Source organism: Anabas testudineus, chromosome 24 (genome assembly GCF_900324465.2).
Source record: "Anabas testudineus chromosome 24, fAnaTes1.2, whole genome shotgun sequence".
Classification (NCBI taxonomy): Eukaryota; Metazoa; Chordata; class Actinopteri; order Anabantiformes; family Anabantidae; genus Anabas; species Anabas testudineus.
The window spans coordinates 18,922,930-18,937,271 of NC_046632.1; the positions used below are offsets into that span (position 1 = coordinate 18,922,930).

At 39.9% G+C, this 14,342-nt stretch overlaps 1 protein-coding gene across 1 annotated transcript in view; it reads left to right on the forward strand.

Moving 5' to 3' along the window:
• Positions 1–13,798, forward strand: part of LOC113149200 (interferon-induced protein 44-like) — a 112,511-nt gene extending 98,713 nt beyond the window's left edge. Inside the window, exons 7-8 of the mRNA XM_026341122.1 lie at positions 12,952–13,052; positions 13,199–13,798. Coding sequence (XP_026196907.1) covers positions 12,952–13,052; positions 13,199–13,372 — 275 coding nt within the window. The 3' untranslated portion in view covers positions 13,373–13,798. The remainder of the gene's footprint in view (positions 1–12,951; positions 13,053–13,198) is intronic.
• Positions 13,799–14,342: the final 544 nt, after the last annotated feature.

The window sequence follows — 14,342 nt, forward strand, 5'->3', positions numbered from 1 at the left end:
AAAGGAAAACCACACCAATACTCCCCTCTAGGAGCCCAGATGGGGAGGAAGAGGATGAAGAGGATGCATTTGGATATTTCCTGGAACCTGTGATACATCCTCCCACAAGGTCAACCGATCCACCAGAAATATTGAGGGATACCGTGCATGTCACCATACCAGAGGACCATGAGCTTGGGATGCAGGTAACAAATACAGAATCTGGATCTGAGGAAACAAATGAGCAGAGCAATCCTCACATGCAGAAAAATGTTGAGGTTGAAGATATTGACAACAACCATTCTGAGGAACAGTTGGTTGAGGTAACTGAAGAAGGGAATGTGCCATACTCTCCACACTCAACCTCCAGTGAGACTGTCGATGAAGAGGAGTCAAGTTACCAAAAGCCAAAAAGGGAAAGGAGAGCCCCTAAACTCTTTACATATGACCGATTAGGGACTCCGATGTGTTACAAAACAAGCAGTTCTTTTGTAACGCCCTGCCAGTACCACTCAATAGTAAACCAAGACTATGGACCAGTAACTATGTGCGAAGAGCACATCCGGGGCTACCAACCAGTCTTCATGTATAGGTGTTAGAATGTAAATTGAGTCCCCTTTCAAGTAATTGGATGTCGGGACGACATCTATTTTGCAGGGGAGAGTGTAGTAGATGGAAATTATAGAGTAACAGATGATGAAGCTTAGGACAGTATTGTTAAAGTTTGAGTAAGTTTGGATTTGAGAGAATAGTGTACAGGATGCAGAGTTTATTTGTGGAGTTTGTCTTCTTTTAAAATAGTTGAAATATGTTAAATATGTATTATAAACAGTGTTAATGTTCCAGACAGAAATGCAATTCCTTATATAGAAAATAGCAGTGTAGTCTGTGATAAAGCAGGGAATTAGCTGAACCTGCTGGGTGAGTTCACATTGTAATTAATTAGTTATACCTGAGTATCCAGTAGAGGGAGTAGCGCCGCGGTAGCTTCATTCTGGATAAAGACGCCATAGAGTGAAGTCCATGTGCGTCATCTTTCCTGATTTTCTCCCTTTTCAGGTATTTAAAACTGTTCTAAGTTTTGTATATATGACCAGTAAGTAAGTAAATGTTGATGTAAGTTTGTTTTATAATGTTAATAACTGTTCGAATAACCGTGTGCATGACATAGTTTGTTTATGTAACGATGGAAGTAGCTAGTAAGCTAGCAAGTGTGGCACAATGTACGTTCGGTAATAACGAGTGAAAATGCGCTGTGTTGTGTGTGTAATGTGTAATAAATGTAGGTGTAAAACGTTATGGATAGGCCATAAAGAATGTCTACATGTATAGTAAAGTAGAAGAAATTGAGTTTATTGCATATTCGGGTTAATGGAACTTATTACAAACGTAATGGAGGTATTAGCACCCAGGTTGTAGACGGTGTCAACGTGCATGGTTAGCTCAATGTGCGCCGTTAGCTCTACACGTGGTGGAATGTTGAAATGTAAATGTTGTATGTGTGTATTAAAACATATTTATGTTACGGTTACTATATGTACTGACAGTGTTTAAGGAAAATGTTGTAGTAAGTAATTTAGCAGCTAAATTTGTCAGGATAAGGGGAAATTTAACAGGATGATGTAAATGTGAATTCACATAATATTCTGTGTATTTCTTTTTTGGTTGCTACTGTACAAAAGACATAATGAGAGTTAGTGGATTGATTATATGTACATTTTCTGTATAAGGGACAGAATTTGAGCAACTGAGACAGATGTATTCTGATGTATAATGTAATGTCAATAGACATATTGTGTAAAATGCTTGCTTCAATGTTTGTTATGTTTTGTAAAATGATTCTGGATAAAGACGCCATAGAGTGAAGTCCGTGTGCGTCATCTTTCCTGATTTTCTCCCTTTTCAGGGTGTAACATATCCTGGTGTATCAGCGAGTCGATGTCTCGTTCGCTCTTGGCATACTGCTTGATGTCATCCATGTAGAAGAGGTGGCTGACGGTTGTGGCATTCCGTTGACAGTATCCATAACCAGTCTCGATGATCTGGCTGAGGGGGTTCAGGCCTATGCAGAACAGCAGTGGGGACAGAGCATCTCCTTGGTATATGCTGCACTTGATGTTGACTTGGGCAATCGGCTTGAAGTTGGCCTCTAGGGTTGTTTTCCGCTTTCCCATTGAGTTCTGGATGAAGGCTCTTAGAGTCCTGTTGATCTTGTACAGTTCCAAGCATTCCATGATCCATGTGAAGCGTTGAGTCATAGGCTTTCTGATATATAAAGTTTGTTCAAAACTGAGTGATACAACATGACAGTGATCTAAAGACCAAAAGTAAATCTATATCAGAATGACATGATGAAAAATAAAAGACTAAAGGTCATGGAGTGACCCAGTCAAAGTTCAGACCTCAGCCCAATTTAAATGTTAAGAGCACTGTGTGTAAACTTGTGTGTAAAGAAATGGCAAAAAAATTGACTGAAGCAATGTTGAATGGTACAAAACTCCTTCACAACAATATGAGAGACCGATAAAGTCAAACAGGAAGTGATAACTCCAACCAATAGCTGCTAAAGGTGAATCTACAGGCTGCTGCTGGGTATGTGGCTTTTTTTTAAAGCAATATTTCTAATGAAAAATCAAAACAATAGTGAAGTGCACAGCAACAGCTTTACAAAGCACATATACAATCTCGCCTTGATAGCTCTCCGCTCCCCCCCTTCCCACCTTGAAGCCACATAAAGACCTTTCAACATTAAACTTTATTGTGAACATTGTGTAATTCTGAAGATATAAATAAATATAGACAGTGCTTTATTCATGGACTATTACAAACAACTGTATGTCAGGATTTAATGGGCTTGAGTAAACAATAAGAGAAAAACTAAGTCCAGTGGATACTGAACAGCAGTTTTGGAATAACCATGACCTGGGGGACTTAGAATCTTCACAGACAACAATCACATACTGTTACAACAGGAAAGCAAAGGAATATACTGGACATTTCTCAGTTACTGAAGGAAAGCTCCCCACACAGGGAACGATGATGACCCTAGTGACAGAGGAGACAAACAGCATTATAGGTGAAAATGTCTTTCTTGTCCATCTCAGTGTTTTTATTGCTCATTTCGATTCTAGCTTTTCATCACCAACACCAGTTGAATCTTTATTGTCTCTGTAATATGCATTTATCTGATCCTAACTGGAAAAATCTAAAACCAGTCCTGTTTGTTATTGTGTACCGTCCTCCTGTCCCTTACTCTGAGTTTTTAACTGAATTCTCAGAGTTTCTATCTGATTTAGTTCTTAGTGCAGATAAAGTCATTATAGTGGGTGACTTTAATATCCATGTAGATGTTGATGATAACTGCCTCAACACTGCATTTAATTCACTATTAGACTCCATTGGTTTTACCCAAAATGGAAATAAACCCACTCACTGTTTTAACCACACCCTTGATCTTATTCTGACATACGGTGTGGAAGTTGATCAGTTATTAGTTTTTCCTCAAAACCCTCTTTTATCTGACCATTTCTTAATTACATTAGAATTTACAGTACCAGACTTTACTAAACCTACAGATAAGATTCACTACAGTAGATGTTTATGTGAAAATGCTGTTGACAAATTTAAGGAACTGATTCCATCTTTTATTTCAGAGCCATGTACCAACACAGAGGAAGGCAGTTATTTCAATGTTACTCCATCACAAGTGGACTATCTTGTTAATAGTACTGCTGCTTCACTCAGAACAATACTTGATACTGTTGCTCCTCTGAAAAAGAAGCTAGTGAATCAGAGGAAGTTAGCTCCATGGTACAATTCACAAATCCGTAGCTTAAAGCAGAAATCACGTAAGTTGGAAAGGAGGTGGCGTTCCACCAATTTAGATGAATATTGCCTAGTCTGGAAAGATAGTTTAATAATATATAAAAAAGCCCTGCATAAAGCTAGAACTTCATATTACTCCTCATTAATAGAGGCAAATAAGAACAACCCTAGGTTTCTTTTCAGCACTGTAGCCAGGCTGACAAAGAGTCATAGCTCGGTTGAGGCTAGTATTCCCTCAACTCTCAGCAGCAATGACTTCATGAATTTCTTTACAAATAAAATCATAACTATTAGAGAAAAAATTGATCAGATCATCCCTGCATATAGCATGGATTGTACAACAACTCTAGATCCACGCTCGTACTTAGACTGCTTCCTCCCCGTAGATCATTCTGAATTAATTTCAGTAATTAATTCCTCTAAACCATTAACATGTCTCTTAGATCCCATCCCGACTAGACTCCTCAAGGATGTCTTACCTTTGATCAGCACGTCCATATTAGATCAGATCAATCTGTCTTTACAAATAGGCTACGTACCACAGGCTTTTAAGGTTGCTGTAGTCAAGCCCCTGCTCAAAAAGCCTACTCTGGACTCAGGGGTCTTAGTGAATTATAGACCAATATCAAATCTGCCCTTTATCTCTAAAATCCTTGAAAAGGTAGTTTCTAAGCAATTGTACGACCACCTACGTAGCAATAACTTGTATGAAGATTTCCAGTCAGGATTTAGAGTACATCATAGTACAGACACAGCACTGGTAAAGGTCACTAATGATCTTCTATTAGCATCAGACAATGGTCTACTCTCTATACTCGTCTTGTTAGATCTTAGTGCTGCATTCGACACTATAGATCACAACATTTTATTACACAGACTGGAACATGTCATTGGAATCAAAGGAACAGCACTAGAGTGGTTTAAATCGTATCTATCAGATAGTTTGTACATGTTAATGATGAGTCTTCGATGAACAGCAAAGTAAGCTATGGAGTTCCACAGGGATCTGTGCTTGGACCGATTCTTTTGACTTTATATATGTCCCCTTTAGGCAATATTATTAGGAAACACTATAAATTTCCATTGTTATGCAGATGATACCCAGCTATATTTATCTATGAAACCAGGAGAAACTAATCAATTAGTCAAACTTCAGGAATGCTTAAAAGACATAAAGACCTGGATGTCCTCCAATTTCCTTCTCCTAAATCCAGACAAGACAGAGGTTATACTGTTTGGGCCTAAAAATCTCAGAGACACTATGTCTAATCACGTTCTCACCATTGATGACTTAGTTCTGGCCTCAAGTAATACTGTAAGAAACCTCGGAGTTATCTTTGATCAGGATATCTCCTTCACTTCATACATCAAAGAAATCTCTAGAACTGCCTTTTTTCACCTGAGAAGTTAAAATTAGGAGCATCCTGTCCCAAAGTGATGCTGAAAAACTAGTCCATGCATTTGTTACTTCCAGACTGGACTATTGTAATTCCTTATTAATAGGATGTCCCAATAACTCATTAAAGAGCCTCCAGTTAACCCAAAATGCTGCAGCCAGAGTTCTGCTTAGTTATGCTGATATAGCTTAATCTGCTGGGGGACCTCTACTGATACACTGAGCTCCTCTCCTCTATCCTTTCTCCTCTATCCATTCAAATTCTACCATTGCATGTCATTAACTTTGTGTCTTCTCTCTCCTGTAGTTGTGTTTCCTCCTCTCTGTCTCCCTCTCTCTGTACTTTTCTGCAGGTATCCTCGGCCTGGAGCTGTACATCTCCAGAATCCAGTTCATCTGCCCAATGTGTCTTGATGCTTGTTGTTGTCTTTATTGCCTGCCGTTCTTTTCTCTCTTCTCTTTTCACTCACCCCAACCGGTCGAGGCAGATGGCCGCCCACTATGAGCCTGGTTCTGCTGGAGGTTTCTTCCTCTAAAGGGAGTTTTTCCTCTCCACTGTTGCCTAAAGCTTGCTCAAATGGGATTGTTGGGTTTTCTCTATAATTTTTTGTATAAATATTTTCTGTAAGGTCTTAAACCTTACACTGTAAAGTGCCTTGAGATAACTTCTGTTGTAAATTGGCGCTATACAAATAAAATTGAATTGAATTGAATTGAATTGAATTAAAATAGGGGTTTTGCAGCTCTGATGAGAAGGAAGAAAAATAAAGGTAAGAACATACAGATGAAACTTTATACACGTGAAGTTGAAAGCTGGCGTTTCACTGTAGAAACCAAACTAAACTCTGTCTTCTAAGGGATCCAAGCAAAAACTTTGCTGATTGTTTGGTGTTGACCTTAACTGTTGGTCTGATTTAATGTGAGCTGCCGATGGAGATGATGCAAATATTAATTAAACCTGATGGCATACTGTAGGATGAGGCAGGGCAACAGCAGAAAAGGACATTACAAACACCAGGTGAGTTTGCAAGATGGCAAATGGAAGTGAGACAAGATGTCGGTCTGCAGTGATGGCTTCTGCTTATGTATGAGATTAGAAAGTGGGCAGAGAGAGACAGGAAGTGGTGCTGGGATTAAAACATAACAGAAATATGCCATTTATTAGTTATTATGTTGTATTTTTATGTCTTTTTACAGGATTCTCTATTTTCATTACATTTCATTTTATTACTATTGTAAATTTATTTTATTGTGTGTGTGTGAGACAGAGAGAGAGAATAATGAAAGTGAAAGTAAAAACAGCATCAGCAGGATACTGATACTGCGTCATGACTCAGTAGAGGTGAGGACTTGAAAGCATCACTGCAGAGACACCGTCTTCTTCTGAAGCAGGCAAAGAAAAAACAGGTGAGTAAAGCTGCAAAGCTAAAACTATAAAGACTAAATAGATAATCTGGTGGGGAGCAAACAGAAAGAGGCGTATATACACTGATCAGCCACAACATTACAACCACCTGTTGTGGTTTACTAAGGACCAGTGGTCCTTGTGGAGCAGCATTAAGAGCTACACAGGACAGAAAAGGGTGGTCACATCTGAACTGACAAGAAGAGTCAGTGGAAAGTCCCTAAACAAGGTTCAGGTTCTTTGTCTGAGTGAGCACATCGACGGTAGGATGTTTGTGTGATGTCATGAAAGTGAAAGAAAGAAAAACTAAGGGTGAACAAACAGGTTCAAGTCATTTTATAGGAAGTGAATTTAGTTTGAGCTCTATCACTTCCTGTTTAGTTTGCTAATACAGAATTAATCATATAAAATACAGTTTTATTGTGAAAGTTCAGAGTAAACAAACCTCATTATTTTTAATAATGTGGAGTTAAAGTCTGAAATATTTTTTTATTTCAGGATGCCTGCAGGTAAGTTGATTTTTTTCTACTGTTCAGTACATCCCATCTTCTACAATAATGTTTTGATCATTTATTTCATATTTGTTTTGTACCTGTCAGGATCATGGAGAATATGGTGAGTGTGTTTTCTTTAGTTGTTGTTAGGAAAATAACTATCCTCTTATTTGGATGTTATTTTACTGTTTTCAGTTTAAACTGTGATGTAATGTTTTGTTCCCTGAACAGTAAAAAACAGAACGCTCTGGAACATGTGAACAACTATAAACCTCATTCATTTACTACAGTGGAGTTTAATTCTGAAATTTATTCTGAAAATTTATTTCAGGAGGAAAGAAAGTCCAGCTCAACCATCTCCACGTAAGTCGACTTATTTCTACCCTTCAGTACATCCCATCTTCTACAATAATGTTTTGATCATTTCTTTAATATTTGTTTTGTACCCGTCAGTTTTTGATGAACCATGGAGACAAATAGGGTGAGTGTGTTTTCTTAAGTTGTTGTTAGGAAAATAACTATCCTGTTATTTGAATGTTATTTTACTGTTTTCAGTTTAATGTAATGTTTCCTTCCTGATCAGTAAAAAACAGGAAACTCTGGACTATGTGAACAACTACAGACCTCATATTGAAGATCAGCAGCTCCGGATTCTTCTTCACGGTGCTGTTGGAGCTGGAAAGTCCAGTTTCATTAATTCTGTCCTATGTGTGTTAAGAGGCAGGATGTGTGTCTATAGAATAATTTAATATCTGTTTATCTGTGTGTGTACATATGTTTGGGTTGCACCCCCATTACCCACAGTATAAAATGTGTTCAATTATATGACTCGTAGGTTTAGTTGGTTTCTTTCTTACTTTTTTCGGCCTCTCCATTGCTTCTGAATCCTTTTCACATATTACATATGTCCAACATGTCTTCTCGTCAACTGTTCATTAGCATCTTGCTCCATGTCATGACCATCCAACCCACTCTTATGAGCAGGCCCCCAACCACAGAGGAAGGCTAATGAAATAGCACTCACTTTGGGATGATGGCTACCATCACCATCCCGGCTGTGGTCTACCTCCAGTAGGGGTCCTTAGGCAAGCCCTCCTCACGCTTACCCTGCCTACCCTTGTACCCTACTTGTAAGTCGCTTTGGATAAAAGCGTCTGCTAAATGACTAAAATGTAAAATGTAAATCTCATACAATGACACCAACATAGTGGCGAGTGTAACATTTGCTTTCACATTAAACAGTCAAAAGAAAACTGGCAACAGCTGTGGAAACAAAGTCATTTGGTCGGGATGAGGCCCAAATAAACATAGAGACACCAAAACAACAAGATCAACCCAGACCTTCACTGCTGCCCCCTTCAGGTCTCTCAGGCTGTAGTCTGGCCTTCAGCAGCTCAATCAGTATTAGACCAGATTTACTGCTGCCTTGCCGACTGGTTTATTTGAGTAAATCTGTATAAAACAAAATAAACACAGTACAGCGACTCCATCAACCGGTCAATTTTTATTTGTAAAGAAATAAAATCAACCCAAGATCAACCCAGAACTTCACTGCTGCCCCCAGGTATCTCAGGCTGTAGTCTGGTCTTCAGCAGCTCAATCAGCATACTGACCAGTTTTTGAATCAGTCATTTGAGAATATTCCACCTGTTCTAGAAGTTCTTTGGTTTCTTTCATCATATGTTTTGGATCTTTGTTCTGCTCATGATGATAAAATGTTATTCAATAAATTTTGATGCATTTTGCTGAATCTTCATTCCTACGTTCATCACTGCTGCTATTGCTGTCTGCAGTGAAATCACTGATAAATACTGGTGCATCAGTCCCACTGCCACACATATCTGAACCAGAACAGAAGAACAGAACTAGCACCATGTTTAACCCTGAGGTGGTACTTTGGGTCATGAACTCTTCCTCTTCATTCTTCACACTTTCCTTTTTTCCATTTTGATGAAAGTTGATTGTAAGTTGATCAGTTTCTGTTTTTAGTGTAAATTATCTCATGAGCACCTGCTTTTAAAGAAAGTACCAACTCCCAAATCTGCATAATGCAGAGGGTTGTGTCAGGAAAGGCATCCGATGAAAAACATTTGCTGAACCAAACATGCAAATCATTAACATTCTTCGATACCTGGTCGGTTGCACCCCGGATTAACAACGACCACCACCGGTGCCGTTGACCTACAGGGTGACACGATGCATAGAAGGAAGGTCAACATACTGTGTGTCCAGGAGTCCAGGTGGAAACGTACCAAGGCTAGAAGCTTAGGGTCAGGGTTCAAGATGTTTTACATGGCGTGCATGGGAAGAGAAATGGAGCAGGAGTTATTCTGAAAGAGGAGTTTGTCGAAAATGTTCTGGAGGTAAAGTCTCAGACAGGTTGATGAAACTGAAAATGGAAATTGAAGGTGTGATGTTCAGTGTTGTTGGTGGTTATGTCCACAGGCAGGATGGGAGTTAGAAGAAAAGGAGAAATTCTGGAGTCAGTTAGATGATGTGATGCAGAGCATCCTCAGAGGTGAGAGAGTGGTGATTGTTGCAGATTTCAATGGACGTGTTGGTGAAGGGAACAAAGGTGATGAGACTGTGATGGACAGGTTTGGTCTTCAGGACAGAAACACAGAAGGACAGATGGTGGTAGACTTTACAAAGGACGGAGATGGCTGGCAGCAACAACTCATCCAAGAGGTCACATCACTTGCTGTGATAAATGGAACCATGTATTCTGCTGTGTACCAAAATATCCTGAAGGAGAATGTCTGAATCCAATTGAGATGCTGTGGCGTGACCTTAAAAAGGCGGTTCATGCTCAAAAACCCCCAATGTGGCTGAATTACAACAATTCTGCAAAGATGAGTGGGTCAAACTTCCTCCACAGTTCTGTATCAAACTCCTTGCAAGTTATCGAAAACGCTTGATTGCAGTTGTTGCTGCTAAGGGTGGTCCAACCACTTATTAGGTTTAGTGGGCAAAGACTTTATCACACAGGGCACTGTAGTTTTTTATTTATTTTTGCCCTTAATGATAAAAACCTTCATTTAAAAACTGCATGATGTGTTTACTTGTGTTATCTTCGACTAATAATTAAATTCGTTTGATGATCAGAAACATTAAAGTGTGACACTCTCACTCACTGACTCTTTTTTACACCACTGTAAGAGCAGAGGGAGAAGCTCTCAGGTGGACTAGATGTTGTGCTGATGTTGTAATCTGAAAGAGATCAGTGACTGTAAAGTATTGGTAGATGAGAGTGTGGCCAGAAAACAAAGGATGGCTCTGGGTGGCCGGAAAGTGATTTCAGATGATCAGGGAGACAGGTAGGAGGACATAGAGAGTTGGTGGTGGAATAAAGAAGTCCAGGTGTGTATACAGAGAAAGAGGTTAGCTAAGAAGAAGTGGGACACTGAAGGGAGAAGAAAGACGTACAGGAAGATGCAGGTGAAGATACAAGGAGCAGAGGTAAAGAAGCTACAGGACTTTAAGTAGTTAGGGTCAAAGGTTCAGAGCAACGGATAGAGTGGGACAGAGGTGAAGAGGGCAGAGAGGATCAGGACCGAGTCCATCAGAGGGACAGACCATGTCAGATGTTAGAGATAAAGTCAGAAGACAGTCTGAGGTGGTTTGGACGTGTTCAGAGGAGAAACTGGGAACATATCAGTAAACAGAGGCTGAGGTTGGAGCAGGAGGTGTAGAGGAAGAACGAGGAGGAGGTTTATGGATGTAGAGAGAACATGAAGTTAGTTGATGTGAGAGAAGAGGATGAAGAGGACAGAGTTAAATTATTATTATTAGTAGTAGTAGTAGAAGAAGTAGTAGTAGTATTGTTATTATTATTAATTTCCCTCCACTGCGGAATGTGAAGCAGAAATGGTGTGTGAGATTAAGACCTCACAGAATTATATGAAAAGTTATTATTATTATTATCCACATATCCAAATTATTATTCAACCACTGAAAAAGCAGAAATGATTCAGTGATTCTTCACTGTGTAGAATTACATTTTTCCTACTGTGTATTGATAGAGTAGTTTCTTCACAGTGATGAAGACTAATGACCCTGTTTCTGATCCACAGTACACAACCTACAAGATCCAAAAAGGGAGTCCAGAGACCTTTTACCCTTTTGTCCTCAATGACATCATGGGTCTCAGCAAAGACAAAGGTGTCCTCGTGGACGACATCAAACTGGCTTTTAAAGGACATGTGAAGGACGATTACAGGGTTCCGTTCCTGATTCCTTTATATTCGGATATTTTACATTAAATAACACATTGAACAGTTTTTCTGTTTGAACTTCCACTTTACTCACATCTGACCTTGTTTTTCCAGTTCAATCCTGAATCTAAATTATCAGCAGGTCCGTTCTACAACGAAGCTCCAACTGCCAACGACAGAGTCCATGTTCTGGTCTGTGTTGTTCCTGCTGACAAGTTACCTTGTATGAAAGCTGAAGTAAAGAAGAAGATTCGGGATGCCAGGTTGGAAGCCAGTCGACTGGGTGAGAGCACGAATCAGAGGTTATTCTTTACTACACCGGGTTGCATTACTCCTGGAGGACACAGATTTCTGTGCTGTATGACTGAGTTCTAGTCAGTTTTTAACACATTCACTTGTGCAGATAGAAAGTAGTGGAGTGGAGGGTCTGGATGAAGGAAGTTGTCATCACAGAGAGGGATGCTTCTTCGTATTTAAAATAAGTCCATTTGATACTTACACAAAGTGTCATGAGCTGGAGGATGGACTCCATGGCCAGAGATAACACAGGACAGAACTAAGTAGTCAATCTTTTATTTAAAAGGACAGAACAACAGTCAATCGATGAATTGGATGAAACAGTCTAGATGGGAGGAGATGAGGCTGGGTGAGTATGGTGATCAGGTTGGAAACCGGACGTGATGTCAAAACCAAGATGGTCGACCAACAGAGCACATGGGCAAAATGGAGGACAATGTCAAAACCCAAAATGGCCGACCAACAGGGAGCACATGGACCGAATGGAGGACAACGGAGAAAGTTCAGGACAGTAGTATGAATGTCACAGACGCACCACAAAAAGATAGTCCAAACAATAATCCACAGAGCTAATTCAGAGGTCGAGGGTAATCCGGGTCATACACAGGCAGGCAGTTCAAAGTTAAGTCCGGCAGGCAAAATCCACAACGGAAGACAATCCAGGTCGAAACACAAAAGCAGTCCAAACAGACAGAGCAGGAAAGGGGACAACCAGGGAGCGAAACAGAACAGAGGGAGAACTCACTGAACCAGAGGGGAAGCAGGGTCAGGTCAGGCTGGTCCAATAAGGGGGAATCCAGGGTAGACAGAGTAGAAAGGGGACAGGTCCGGGAAAGGGAATCAGGCAGGTCCAGGTACAGGTTAGGTACCGTGAGCAGGGGGGAAAAGACAGAACTCACAGCACCAGGGGGTCAGGCAAGAGACGGGGTCCAGATCAGGCAGAGTCCAAGAAATCCAAAAGAGTCAGTCCAAGATAATTGCTGGATAGTGTTAAGGCGTTGAAAACAGACTATCTGGCAGGGGAAACAGGTGAGCAGGCCGGTATTTATACTGTGAGGGAAAACCAGGTGTGACCAATCAGGTGAGTGCATGTGACCAGAACGGGAAAGGGAAACAGGAAACCGCCAAAATAAAAGCACGGGAGGAAGCACCAGCAGCAACGAGGCTGGAACCATGACACAAAGTGGCTGTAGAAGTCTAAATGTATTGGTTTTATTAACATATATTTCAATTCAGACAGTTTGTAGTATTTGGTATCAGTATCTGTTAAGAAGAAGTATTCTCTATCATTATACAGTTAAATCTTTGAGCAGTCAGTAACTTCCTGTCTGTTGTTCTCAGGGATTCCTCAAGTGGCCGTTCTCACCAAGGTTGACTTGGCCTGTCCAGAGGTGGGAAAAGATTTGAAGAACGTCTACAGGAGCAAGAAACTGAAAGAAATGGTCTGTTTTTAATTTTAAACGTTCACATTTATACATTGAAGCACAGCTGAAATTAAATTCTGTACAAAGACAATTTAAATATTAAAGTCTTGTTTGTCTCTGAGCTGGAATGTGTTGAACTGAGTTGTTGTGATGTTTAAATGTAGATGGAGCAGTTCAGTTCAGACGTGGGGATTCCCGTGAACTGTATCTTCCCTGTGAAGAGCTATCATGAAGAAATCAACTTCAACGATGATGTTGACTCACTGATCCTGAGCGCCCTGAAACACATCATCGACTTCGGAGACGACTTCATCAACAGGAGGATTCATAATGTGTAAAAGTGTAGTGGAAATATCCACTGTCTGACCAAACAAAAGTCAGACACTCAAATATTTTACTGCCTTTAACATCAAGTACGCCACACATTCACTGTGGCATCGTTTCAAGAAGCTTCTGCTATGTCACAACATTTAACATTTGATGATGGAGAGTCAGACGCTGCACAAAGTCTTCTCCAGCACATCCCAAAGTTTCTCATTGGGGTTAAGGTCTGGACTCTGACTCTGATCAGGAAACTGATGAGCTTCCTGAACCACTCCTTCACAATATGAGCCTGATGAATCTTGACATTGTCATCTTGGAATATATGTATATATATGAAAAGAAAGAATCAATTGAAGGAAGAACCTGGTCATTAAGTATATTCAGGTAGTCAGCTGACCTCATTCTTTGGACTCATAACGTTGCTGATCCTAGACCTGACCAACTGCAGCAGCCCCAGATCATAGCACTGCCCCCACAAAACAGATTAACATCTTTTCCACGACCGCAGGATGTGTCTTCAGATGTGGTGTTTAAGAAATGAGAAGCTACTCACTGCATCAGTTAGAGTTCAATAACTTGTTGGCAGCTGAATAATAATTATCTATGCAGAAATTAACCAGTGGGAGGCTCTTTTTTCTATTTACTTAGTGAAATCCAGGTGGATTTTTTTTATTTTTTTTTGACGGGCAGTATGAATAAACACCAGTACAGGATATTGATTAATAAAGTACCTCAGTTTGTCATGTACAGTTACAGGAAACAGTGATGGAACATTTAGTAACTTCCTGGTTTTCTGCAGAAATTTGTCATGAAATGTGATCTGGAAAAAATATCTGGTTGAATCCCATTTGTATTATATGGAGATATTTATTAGGTTTCTTAGGTATTGTACAATTACAAGTACACTTTACTGATATACTGCAGTACCTGAAACACAAAACATCAAAAGAAGTAAAACTAATGTAAAGCAGATGTTTCAGCAAC